We start from the raw sequence: 13,391 nt of genomic DNA on the forward strand, positions 1-13,391 counted from the left end.
CCATCCTCTGAGGCTGAGTGTGTGACTTGCCCCTTAAGGTCACTCAGCTGGGTTTCCATGGTCGAGCAAGGATTCGAACCCTGGTCCTCCAAAGTCAAAGTCCAACACACAAGCCACTATGCCACGTTGGTTTTTAATACATTCAGGTAGCAGCATTGGCCCTATTTGTTGTTGTTGTGTGCCTTCAAGCCATTTCAGATTTATGGTGTCCCTATCCTGGAGTTTCCTTGGCAAGGTTTTAGAGGTTTGCCATTGCCTTCCTCTGAGGCTGAGAGAGTGTGACTTGCCTCAGGTTACCCAGTGGGTTTACAATGCAGAGCTGGGAATCAAAGCAGAGTAGTAGTCCGACACTCCGACCACTAGAACACACTGGCTGTAATTACAATATTATCCAAAATCCACAAAACAGTGATACTTTTATTCAGAAATCCAAAATGCATAAGATACACAACAAGGAATGGATACACCTGGGATCTCAGAAGAAATAACCTTTTTGCATTGCTACTGGAATTCAAATTTCATCTCCTGGACTTTGGAAGGATTTGTTCCCAGCACAAGGCTAGAAGGAGAGCCTGCTTGAGTAGGCATTGTGAAAGAATAGCACACCACCACCACCTTGAGAAAATGCAAGCCTGTGACTAACATTGCCATTTTATGTATTATTTTTCTCCTATGTGATCCTTAACACCATTGCCTGAAGAAGCCAGTGGAGCTCTGAAAGCTTGTAACATGTATTTTGTGCATTTTGGTTGGACCAATAAAGCTTTCACTGTTTTATGAATTTTGGATGTTATTGTACTAGCTTAGGAAAGCACAGATATAGGATGGGGGACACCTGGCTGAATGAAACTACATGTGAAAGGGATCTAGGAGTCCAAGTAGACCATAAGTTGAATATGAGTCAACAGTGCGATGCGGCAGCTAACAAGGCCAATGCGATTTTAGGCTGCATCAATAAGTATAGTGTCTAGATCAAGGGAAGTCATAGTGCCACTCTATTCTGCTTTGGTCAGGCCCCACCTAGAATATTGTGTCCAGTTCTGGGCACCACAATTCAAAAGGGACACTGAGAAACTGGAACGTGTCCAAAGGAGGGCGACTAAAATGGTGAAAGGTCTGGAAATCATGTCCTATGAGGAACAACTCAGGGAGCTGGGGATATTTAGCCTGGTGAAGAGAAGGTTAAGAGGTGATATGATAGCCCTGTTTAAATATTTGAAGGGATGTCATGTTGAGGAGGGAGCAAGCTTGTTTTCTGCTGCTCCAGAGAACAGAACCTGGAACAATGGATGCAGGCTCCAGGAAAAGAGATTCCACTTCAACATTAGGAGAAACTTCCTGACAGTAAGGGCTGTCCGACAGTGGAACAAACTCCCTCAGAGTGTAGTGGAGTCTCCTTCCTTAGAGGTCTTCAGAGGCTGGATGGCCATCTGTCGGGGATGCTTTGATTGTGATTTCCTGCATGGCAGGGGGTTGGACTGGATGGCCCTTGTGGTCTCTTCCAACTCTACGATTCTATGATTCTATTTAGGGCTAAAAATCTGTTATAGTCCTTAACCTGCTGAATCAGTGGGAATTGGGGACAATGGCAGGTTACAGACCGCCATTTTGGACGTCCTCAGGACGTCCCAGTTTGAAAAAGGGGCGTCTCTTCTAGACACCCCACTCCTATTACGGACAGAGTCCGTAACAAATGGCGGTGGCCATTCCACACGGCCGCCGCCATTTTGACGTAGTGGACACTGTGCATCCGCACGTCACGCCCTGGAAGTGACGCCGCGAGTGCGCGACTAGCGCCTCGCGACATCTTTTCCAGGGCCCAGGAAGGAGCGCGATTTTCGCGCTCCTTCCTCAGAGCGTCCAGGAGCCGCATGGTTTGGCCGCTGCGGCTCCCAGATGCAAGCGGCGGCGGCGGGAGACCGCCGCAATCCAGTGGTATGTAATGCGCCCAAGATACTTAATGAAATCCACTTGATTTCACAGGTCTACTGTAGTTGGAATCAACAATTAGGTTTTGACCTGATTTTCTGCAAGTGGTGCTTGCAAGTCTATGCTGGGTGGAGTAAGAAAGTTTTCAAACTTGTTTTAAATACCTCCTCATCTGGAGGCCTACAAGACCTACTATCCAAATCCCCAGGGTTCTTGTCGATTGCTCAAACCACACCACACTGGGTACTCCACTAGTGGTGTGTGCCTTCAAGTCGTTTGACTCGTCGACCCCAAGGCCTATCTCCAGGGTTTTCTGGGGTGGAGAGTGTGTGTTGTTCAAAGTCACCTGGTGCATTTCCATGGTGGATCAAGAAATCAAACCCTGATCTCAAGTCATAGTCTGATGCTCAAAGAACACCACTCTAGCTCTCTTGCAGTGCAAATGCTATGTTGAGGTTCATTACAAGAGTGCTTCCATTTTCTGCTCACGAACAGTGATGTCATAGCAGGCTGGCACAAAGGGTTTCTAGTTCACAGGTCAAACCTGAGACTTTGGGACAGCCCCTGGTGATGTCATTAAATGGCACAAATTAAGTACTAATTGTTGTTTCTCATAGCTTGGAATTCAAAAACACATAGATGAACTTGTAACGAGAGAAATCTTAAGGGGCTATTCCCAGATGTGAAGGTGAAGTGAGGGGATTATTTTTTTTCTCACTTGTTTCAGAGGACATAACTGCCAAATCAATCTCTTGGGTATTACTTGCCAATGAAAATGTTATGAAATTCATAGGATCACCAGGTTACCAGGCAACTTGAAGGCACACACATGTATATACACACAAAGGGCTAAGGAACGTTTAATCTAGCCTTCTTGCTTCTACCTAACCATTACCTTTCCAAGGTGGTGAGATTGCATACTCCTGTGAGGGAAGAAGCTATGTTGATGGCAGCAGTCCTACTGGTAGGATCTCCCATGTCAGACAGGCTTTTGCTGAGGAGTCAGACTAAATGGGCCAAACAGCTACTGGGCAGCAATATGGGGATTGTGGTGGTGGGTGACAGTGGAAAGATAACTCAGACAATGGCAGTGGCACCATAACACTTGTTAGTATTGTGCAGAAGGTGACAAGATTTTAATGGCATAGGTTTAAGTGTTGCACTAGGACACTGGGAGACTATGCTTCAATTCCCCTTTGTCACGGAAGCCCACTGGGTGACCTTGAGCAACTCACTCTGCCAAGATTCCCTAGTCAGAAGCAAAAGGTGCACAACAGGTGAAATAGGAATTCCAAAAATGTATGCATCACCTTCCCGTCAAAGTTTGAAACAAAGCCACAGGTTAATGTATATATTTTCTCATAAACTTAATTTTTTCCCTTATAATGCAACTGTATTCATTTTTAGTTTATTAACTGAACACATTACCCTCTTTCTACTAACTGTACTATATTTGCAGCCCATTCCAACTCCAGGCCACATATCAACACATTTAATAGTCTGAGACCACAGGTCTCAGTATAAGCCATCAGTGGATTTCCACTGCTTATGCTTGTTGCAAGAACTATTATTTTTCATCTTAGCTTCCTACCTTTAAAGTAGATTATTATTATGTGCTGTCAAGTCAACTTTGACTTACAGTGATCCTATCAATGAGAAATCTCCAAGAGGCCTGTTATAAAAAGCTCTGTTCTTGCAGATTCAGGGCCTTGGTTTCCTTAATCCACTTGCAAGGCGGTCTTTTTTCTACCTTCAACTTTACTAGCCATTTTTATTGTCATCTTATGAGATGACAAAAGTACTATAGTCTCAGTTTAGTCATCTTGAATTCTAGTAAGAGTTCAGATATTATTTGTTCTCTGACATTGTCTAGTTATTTGGGCTACTGTTTTTTTCATATTATGTTCAGATACAAAAATCAGCACTCATTTACATTTCACTAGAATTTTAATGGGTTTCTCAAATGAGTCCATTTTATTCCTGCATCTTCTCAATTGTTTCTTCCTTGTACTTTCCTTTCTCTTTGCCAACTTGGCGAGACTTTGCTTTCCGTTCCAAAATCTTTTTGCGATCCTTGTCCAGCTTTAGTCTTGTAATCACCACCTAGAGAATAAATGTAATATTTAGAAATAGTTGCATTCTTCCATGTTTGAAAATCAGGTTATTTTAAAGGTGATTCACAAGAAAATGTATTTAAACATGGGGTGAAGGCTGCCAAAAATTTACTGAGACTCTGTATTGAACCAGAACAAATAATGAGGCTTGCGCTAACTCCCCAGTCAGTGGAACCAACAGCACCAACTGGTCTTAATTTCTGTGAGTCCTCATCCATCCTGTTGCCAACACCAGACAGGTAGGAGATACATCTCCCCTAAGCTTAATCAAGTTGCCAAGACTGAGGGAGAAAAATGGTGAGGAAACGGGGTACACATCTCAATTTGCTAGCCTGAATCAAATGTAAAGCACCAAGCATTTTAACTGTATCTCCATTCAATGATTGCTCATGGTGATTTACAATAAAACCATGGAAAAAGCAGTGCCAAAACAAAACCACAGACTACATATATTACAATAAACAGCAATAATTAAGTAGCAATGATTGCCTAAAATTTAGAAGCTAAATAATGAGGGAGCCAACTCGCATTGATGCTATGTAACACCATGTCTTGAGTCTTTACTAACCTCACCCATCTAGGAAATGAAGTATGCAGGAAGCCCTCAGATACTGAAAACAGGCTCCAGACAAGTTCATAAGAGAGAAGACACTGATTTAAAGATCCTGTTTGTTAGTGCTAGACTAGGACAGGACGGAGACTCTGAATCAGAATCTCATTCAGCCATTACACTGACTGAGAGACACTGCATCAATCACTAATTTCTCAGCCTATCCTCATGGAAATGGTTGTGTGGATAATGACGAGAATACTTGGAAGTCAAAGACATCTAAAGGATTAAAGACTGAGAACCAGAAATCTATATAAATATACACACCAAACAACTATGTGGATTAGAATAATAGAATCGTAGTTGGAAGAGATTCCAAGGGCCATCCAGCTCAACCCATGCCATGCAGGAACCCACAATCAAAGCATCCCTGACAGATGGCCATTCAGCCTCTGTTTAAAGATCTCAAAGAAGGTAATTAAGGTGACCTTAACTACTTTGCTTTCCATAGGAAGGGAAAAAACCACCAGCTGACCACCCAGGAACAACACAGGATGCAAAAACATCCCTGATTTGTATATCTGATCCTTCACAAAAGAGTACTATCTGATTCACAGCAGATTGCATTTTCCCTGCATCAATACAATGGTTCTTCACTTTCAATTTCTTGAAAAAGGAGAAATCAATCTGATACCATCTGCAGTAGGGAAAGGCAATTTTGGCATTCACCCTGAAGCCATAATGTCAAAGCAGATGTTGCTGTTCAGTAGGAGGCAACTACATTTAAGGAACTAGTTTTCTTTCTGAACGAGACAGAATTTTGAAGTGGCAACAAGCATTACTCAAGTAACCAACATATAAAACAATAGGAGTGGAATCCAACTGCATAAAGTGAACTTCCACTCATATTATGGGACTTTCCCACTGGTTCAGTTGGCCCTTTCTAGCTCAGACTTGCAATAGTGAGAGGTGATATGCATTGCCCTAATATCTAGCACTTCCCTCATTTTTTACAATAACCTATAGTTATAAAGCTGATGAAACTGATGAAATCTAATATAACCACAAAATCTCTGAAGAAGTGGCTAGAGGTGGCACTGAAAAATGAATGGGAGAAGTTATCCTTGCTAGGCCTTCAAAGCCCATTTTAACTTAACGAGTTTCTGTAGCATTATTTGCAGCAAGAAGACTGACTTCGGCACCATTCATTTTGTACAAGAGAACCCAATTCTTAATGGTGAGATCTTAGGCCACAGTAAGTTTCTAAATGCTAGAACTATGGTCACTGCCAATCACACACATAACTCCTATGCAATGGTTGTTATTATTATTATTATTATTATTATTATTATTATTAACCTTTATTTATAAAGCGCTGTAAATTTACACAGCGCTGTACATACAATCTTTTTAATTAGACGGTTCCCTGCCCTCAGGCTTACAATCTAAAAAGACATGACATAAAAGGAGAAGGGAAAGGTGGTGGGGCTAGTAGGCTAATACATATAAAGTACATAGCAATACAGGAAATGGTTCGATAAAACAGGCATCAAAAGAACATCAAATAGCAAGCGACAAGCCTGGAAACGCTTCTCTGAACAGGATGGTCTTCAACTCTGTTTTGAAGCTGGTTAAAGAAGCAATGGCCCTTGCTCGCGGGGGAAGAAGGTTCCAGGAGTGAGGGGCAGCAAGTGAAAAGGGGCGAATCCGGGATGGGGCAGAGGAAATCCTGGACTGGGACAGCAGACCTTGACTACCAGAACGGAGGGCCCTGGTGGGAAGGTGAGGAGAAAGAAGGTCTGATAGGTAAGGAGGGGCCAGCCCATGGAGGGCTTTAAACGTCGACAGCAGGAGCTTGTACTGAATGCGGAAAGGGAGGGGGAGCCAGTGAAATGATGCCAACACAGGAGAGATGTGGTCAGAGTGGTGGGCGGATGTGATAATGCGTGCAGCTGAATGCTGGACAGAGATTAAAGGACGGAGGTGAGAAAGAAGAAGCCCAGCCAGGAGGACGTTACAGTAATCAAGTCATGAGATCACTAGGGCATGGACCAGGATCTTGGCAGTAGAGGCGGAGAGATATGGTCGGATTTTAGCAATATTGTACAAAAAGAATCTACAAGCCTTGGCTGTGGTCTGGATCTGAGGGATACACGACAGAGAAGAATCAAAGATAAAACCAAGACTGCGGCCTTGCTGAACTGGTTGAATAGAAATGTTGGCCACACAGAAAGAAAAGTAGTATTGAAGGGTGGGCTTAGGAGGAAAGACAAGAAGCTCTGTCTTGGACATGTTGAGCTTCAAACGCCGAGGGCACATCCACTGCAAGACAGCTGTGAGGCAAGACGAGACTTGCTGTTCAAGCCTTGGTGAAAGGTCAGGGGCGGAAAGATACAACTGGGTGTCATCGGCATACAGGTGGTAGGAAAAGCCAAAAGAGCTAATGAGTTTTCCTAAGGACAGCGTGTAGAGAGAAAACAGGGGACCCAGAACAGAGCCCTGGGGAACTCCAACAGATAAGGGAACAGGTGAAGAAGTCTGACCTCCTGCAACTACTGCAAAAGATCTGCCAGACAAGTAAGATCTAAACCAGTCGAGAACAGAGTCTGAGAACCCAAGGTCAGAAAGTATATCAACTAGAAGACAGTGATTAACAGTGTCAAAGGCTGCAGACAAATCGAGAAGGATGAGAACAGAGTAAAGGCCATTAGTCTTGGCCTGTAAAAGGTCATTCGAGATCTTAGTGAGAGCTGTCTCTGTGGAATGCCTTGGGCGGAAACCAGACTGAAAGGGATCAACAGTGTCAAAGGCTGCAGACAGATCAAGAAGGATGACAACAGAGTAAAGGCCATTTGCCTTGGCCAGTAGTTTATTAGTTTATGGTTCCTTAATTCAACACTGTGACAGGTAGGACCTTATTGGAAAACAGTTCCCACAGTATAAATTATTAGGTTTGTAGAACGTTAACCAAAATGTAGCAAAAATGTTAACTATTTTTTGTTAAATACAAGATCAGTATACTTGAAGACCTTCTTGAAGATAGTCAGGTCTGGAACTAACAGATCTCTGACTTAAGGGCATTTTAAAAGTGGAACTGAGGCAATAAACATGGTTTGTACTCTATTTCATCTAAGGCAGTGCTGTTAAAAGGACCAAAGCTGTTCAGTGAGCCACTGGAAACATTCTAGGAAACTATGTTAATATGGTAATAATATGGAACAAATATGGTACTGGTCCCTGGCACATTGGGGAAAAATACCAGCCCAACATATCAAATAGCTTGAGAAATACTGGTCCAAGGCAAAATATTTAGACCAGTCACAGAAAGAACAAGTTGTGTGAGAAAAGCTTTCAAAGATGCAATGGCCAAGTTTGGTTAACTGTTAAAATACTTTCACACCTCCAGCATAAATCTATTTTGCTAGGATAGCTAATAAACAACAGGTAGTGTCCAAGTGTGGTGTTAAACTGGCAGAAAGGAACACTTCAGCAGGAATAGCAGGGAGCTATGCCTAGGCCACAATACAGCCCTCATGCATTCTGCAAGTCCTCCTGGAACCTTGGATTTAGCCCACTGAAAGTACAACACTCACAGTAAAATGAAACATTACTAACACAAGCTAGAACAGCACGAGTTCATCTAGACACAGTATCAAACCAAAATAGTTCTTCGTTAAAAATGTTATGATGAGCAGCTATTAAAAGTTTTGAAGAGCTAGTATAGACCTTGGATCAGTAATTGATTGTTCCCAGTTACCTAACTCATGAAAGCATCAAGGTTCATGAACACCAATAATAATCCAATGTAATATGGCCTGCCAACCATCACCCTCTCAGTCTTCTTTGAAAGCAATACCAAAAGATCAGGTTAGGTAGAATCAATTAACAATAGTAATGCACAAATTGTTATGTGCACTACTTTAGAAAAACACATACTGGCAAAATGATGTAACATCTTACACTAAATTCCTTCGTGACTTCCAAATATGGGGAGGAAGGGAAGAATCGGTGGACATTCCAGGAGGAAGATACGTGAATGACTATCTGGGCCCTGCCAGTGTCTGCACAAGAGCCAGGAGACCTTCTCTCAAGAAGACATGGAGCAGACTGGCAATGCTAAAATGCTATGCAGTCTGTCTTCTGCCCCAGGTGCAATCTCTTTGTACCAACCTACAATATGCCTGGTGGTTGGAATAACTGAACTAGCCAATATTAAGAAAACATTTGTGACTACCCTTATTTTTAGCAGTTAAGCTTTGCATCCTTTACTTTTTTCCTAATCATGAATAATACACGAACAAAAACAGACGCTAGATATACAGCAAGCCATAATTCCAGAACTTCAAGAGAGGGGTAGGGCCACACATATTTTAACCAGATTAATTCTATAATTGTCAATTATACAACTAAATTGTGCCAGTATTTATTTATTTCTATAGCTATCAGGGCTTGATTTCATATCAGCGAAATGGTTCTGGAAGTGTGAGAATCCACCCTAAAAACGTTACTGTATGGACCAAAATTACCTTGCTGGGGTGAATGCCAACATGTACAGTTGTGCCATTTGCTTTCTCACGTTGTACGCGTTCAATGTAGATGACGTACTTCTTTCTGTACACTTGGACTACTTTGCCAATTTGCTGCCCTTTGTAATGGCCCCGGACGACCTAAGAATGAAGAAATCATTTTGGGTTTTCACTTTCACCCTTTCAATACCATTATCTCTGTTTCATAGCAGAAAGTACAAGGTGAAGATGGATAACCTGCTGCAAATACACCAGAAGAGAAAATAATAAACTATGTGCTGTATGAAGGATGATACCACAGATGAAGCTCTCTCTCAGACAGTACACTAGATAAGAGAAACACTGCTACTTCTATGTCAGAGAATAAGCTGCCATAAACTACTTCCTCACTTTTGAGGATAGTAAAGGGGCCTGAATAATTAGATTTTTTTAATGCTGTGCTTTCCCTTTACAGCATCTCCTCTGCCTCAATTAAGATGACATTTCCAATCCTGAAAATCATAATCTGGCTATTAATTATAATATGGCTACAGTGGTAGTACAGGCACCTTCCTCCCCTCGGCATGTTAACTCTATTTTTTCTGGTTTGTGATAACCAGCTCACTATGACATCTGAATCAGGCAAACTATGGTTAGCCCAAATTATAAATGTCTCCATATGGCTTTTATACCTATTCCAAAACATTTTCTGCTTCTGTTTTTCACTCACTGTAAGTTGCCTGATGTGTGTGTGCTACGCAAGTACAGGTATGGAAACTACAAGGCAGAAGACAGAAAGGAAAAACAAGAAATGCAGACAAGGCGTCTTTGCAACGTGATTTCTACGCAACTGTAATGATTTGAAATATGAACTGGAAAGACATACTGAAAAAGAAATGGCACAAAATGAGACAAAATAGAGCCCACTTGATCCAAATTACAATATGTAAGTTAACCTTACCACCCACCCACCCCGGTTGTCTTTCTTCTTGGCGCTGGGAGGATGGTAGAAGGCCTGGTGAAAGACAGACTTTCAGCTGCTTCCAGAAGCCCTTAATGAGCATGTATGAGAGGCAAAACAGAGAGAAAATGGAAAAGCAGATAAGACTGCTTCATCAGTCCCGTCCCCACCCCCATGTTAAAGAAGCACAAATCTGTAACTTCAGCCATAAAAATCATAAGTGGAGGTTGATGAAAGAAAAAATATCTCTGGAGGCATTTTGGAAGAAACCTTGAAGCAGTCTCTAGAAAGCTAAAAATGTATGTTTACATATTAAAAAGGCTTACCTAACCTGGTTGTTTTTCCCATGTGCATATTGATCATTTTAGAATAAAAGTAATGCCCAGGAATACATCTGCTTCATTAACTGTGGTAAACCTGTAGTTTGTTAATCTTCTGAAGTGCCACAAAAACATTTCTAAGATTTCTTTCAGCAGACTGACACATGTCTCTTTCACACCACACAATTATAGCACTTTTTAACTACCATGGCTGCATCCTATGGAACCCCAGGATTCATGTTTGGCGAGGCACTAGAGTTCTCCAGCAGAGATGTCTAAATACTTCACAACACTACAAATCTCATGATTTAACAGAATGGGGCCATGGTAATGTGTTGTAACTGTGTATTGTGAAAGAGACTACAACAATCCACCTAGAACTCCAACAGCTGCTAATAGAATACAGCATCCACACAGTTGCACTACACATGCCCACTCAAAATGGCTGCTTTAGTAAACTAGGCCATACCACCAGTAATTTAGTATTCATACATCTGACACCTAAGGAAGAACTCAAGATGTTTCAAAAACTAACCACCCATTTTACTGGCTTCTATAGCTTTTGAGTTGGAAAGACAGCTCATTTTTCTTCGCATAGAAATAGATATTTAAAAACACATACTTGGACTTCATCATCCTTTCGGATGGGCATAGAACGGACATTGTATTTCTGCCTCAATTCCTTGGACAGAGGAGAAGACATGATCTTCCTGCGAATATGAGATGGTGCATTGAAGTGCCGTTTGCGATTCTTGCTGCGGTCTGAGGTCACAAATGGATTGAACTTCATTTTGACTGGAGGAAGCAAACACATATCAAATTGTTTCATATATATATACACACATTGACAAAAGCTTCTAAGTCCCATGCATTTAACAACACTACAGTTCTCTTCAACCATTGTGAATGTAAGGAAAATAATCACGTATGGGGCAGAGCACTAGCCCCACTCCTTTCTGCTGCCAGAGTGGTGTCTGGAGAAGATTTTTGTGGACACTCTCAGCGATCCAAAATGCCAGAAAATCAGTTTAGCGATCAGCCTCCTGGATGACATGCTGCATGTCCTGTAGAGAGTTGCCCCTTGTGACAAAAGGAGCCACAGTGCAGGAGAAAGGCTGGCATGTTCCCTTGTGTGTTTATTTTCCCTATTTTACATGGACAGCACTTGAATCAGACTTGAAGGAAGCACTCGTTGAAGAAGAGCATTTAGAACACTTCTCATTTAGAAACTGATCACACTCAACCACTGAACCATTTCACACTAAAGAGCATAATAGTTTTCACCCTAAACTATGATAAGGAAAAAACAAATGCTGTCAAATACCTCCCTAAACTGTACATCAAACACCGGTCAACCCTACTATTACTAGTAAGAGTTTGTGAAGACAAAACAAGAGGGCTCCTGTGCAAAACAATCCAAGTTAGACATGGTTATTGTCAGGTTTGGATTACCACTGTTGCTGTTGTGTGCCTCCAAGTCGTTTCCGACTTATGGCAACCCCAAGGCAAGCCTATCCTGGGGTCTTCTTGGTAAGATTTGTTCAGAGGGGCTTTGCCATTCCCATCCTCTGAAGCAGTGATCCCCAAACCTTGGTCCTCCAAGTGACTGTTGGCCAAGGCAGCTGGGGCTTCTGGGGGATGAAGTTCAAAACAAATGGAGGACCCAAGTTTGGGAATCATCACTCTTAAAGAAGGATGTCAGGGAAGCCACTCTCTTCAGGATCCTCCTTTAGGCAAGGGCGCCTCTACACAAATTTCCACTGTGCTGCTGATTGGTGATGTTGCAGAATGAATGTGGGTTGACACTGCTTGTAAACTGCCATGGCTCCATGCTATGGCACCCCGACGTTTGTAAAGACATACAAACAGCTACAGTCAGAACTGCACCAAACTCTCTGAGGGAACCAGGCCATTTCAAACATTGGTTTAAAAAACAAGGGGTGAAAGTATAGAGCACTATAGAGCTGAATCCACACTTCAGGACCAATCCTGCCTGACACCGCTTTAACTGCCGTGGCTGAATGCTATGGAATCCTGGGACCTGGAGTTTCCTAAGACGTTCAGCCTCCTCTGTTTGAGACCACTGGCATCACGACAAGATACAAATCCCAAGCATGGAGCCATGGCAGTTAATGCGGCGTCAGACTGGATTATTTCTGCAGTGTGGGTGCAGCCTAAGTTGCGCACTGGAGCCGGCTCCCCTCCCCTCCGTTGGCGCCCGCCTTCCATTCAACTCTATCCACAGCCTTGGCTTCCACCGAGGCCTCCCTCCGCCGGGGAGCCTTGCGGGCGAAGCGCGCCCCGTCCGCCTCCAATACAGGAGCCCCGCAGACAGCCTCCCTGCCCTTCTTCTTTCCCCATCGGCTCTAGCCGGCGATCGGCCCCCTACGAGCGGATGGCGACGGATTCCGAAACCCTCTCCTCCCACCGCCAGCTCTTACCCGCTGCTACCTCGGCGATGGCCGCCCGGAAAGAGAGCTCCGGCCCGCTTCCGGTCCGACTAGTGAGATCTCGGCTCTCGCGAGAACAGCTTCCGGATAGAGCGAAGGAACAGGGCAAAGGGTGCTCGCCAGCGCCACCCTGCGTCCTGGAGGGTGAAATAGCAGCACCGCCGGAACGCAGGCTCAAGTGGAGCTAGTTTGGAAAGAGAGGCCTAGCAGCCAGTGAGGCCTGAGTCGAGTGGTGTCACCTCTTCCTAATCCTAGGCCGCACCTGCACTGCAGAAATAATCCAGCTCGACACCATTGTAACTATAGCTGCATCCACACTGGAGAAACAACCCAGTTTGGTACCACTTTAACTCTTTTGTGGCTCAAAGCTATGGAATTCTGGGAGTTGGAGTATGTTGCTGGGCCCAGAACAGCGCTCTGCTCTGCTCTGGGATCACAACAAACTCCAACTCCCAGAATTCCATAGCCTTGAGCCACAGAAGAGTTAAACTGGTATCAAAGTGGGTTATTTCTCCAGTGTGGATGCAGCCTATCAAGGCCAGGGTGACCAGACAGCCTCCTT

The 13,391-nt window shown here is 43.4% G+C and overlaps 1 protein-coding gene across 2 annotated transcripts; it reads right to left on the minus strand.

The window, feature by feature from the left end:
* Positions 1-3,857: 3,857 nt before the first annotated feature.
* RPL26L1 (ribosomal protein L26 like 1) lies at positions 3,858-12,914 on the minus strand. 2 transcript variants are annotated; one of them, XM_089496658.1, is made up of 4 exons: positions 12,821-12,914; positions 11,002-11,174; positions 9,120-9,260; positions 3,858-4,032 (listed from the first exon to the last, which is right to left on the minus strand). In XM_089496658.1, exons 2-4 carry the CDS (start codon positions 11,167-11,169, stop codon positions 3,904-3,906), a joined length of 438 nt encoding a protein of 145 aa, XP_089352784.1. In that variant the 5' UTR covers positions 11,170-11,174; positions 12,821-12,914; the 3' UTR covers positions 3,858-3,903. The 2 variants fall into 2 exon arrangements, with proteins under 2 accessions (XP_089352784.1, XP_089352785.1); XM_089496659.1 differs by having other exon boundaries at positions 12,831-12,855.
* Positions 12,915-13,391: the final 477 nt, after the last annotated feature.

Source organism: Sceloporus occidentalis, unplaced genomic scaffold (genome assembly GCF_023333645.1).
Source record: "Sceloporus occidentalis isolate IW3139 unplaced genomic scaffold, rSceOcc1.0.p SCAF_92, whole genome shotgun sequence".
NCBI classification, from domain to species: Eukaryota; Metazoa; Chordata; class Lepidosauria; order Squamata; family Phrynosomatidae; genus Sceloporus; species Sceloporus occidentalis.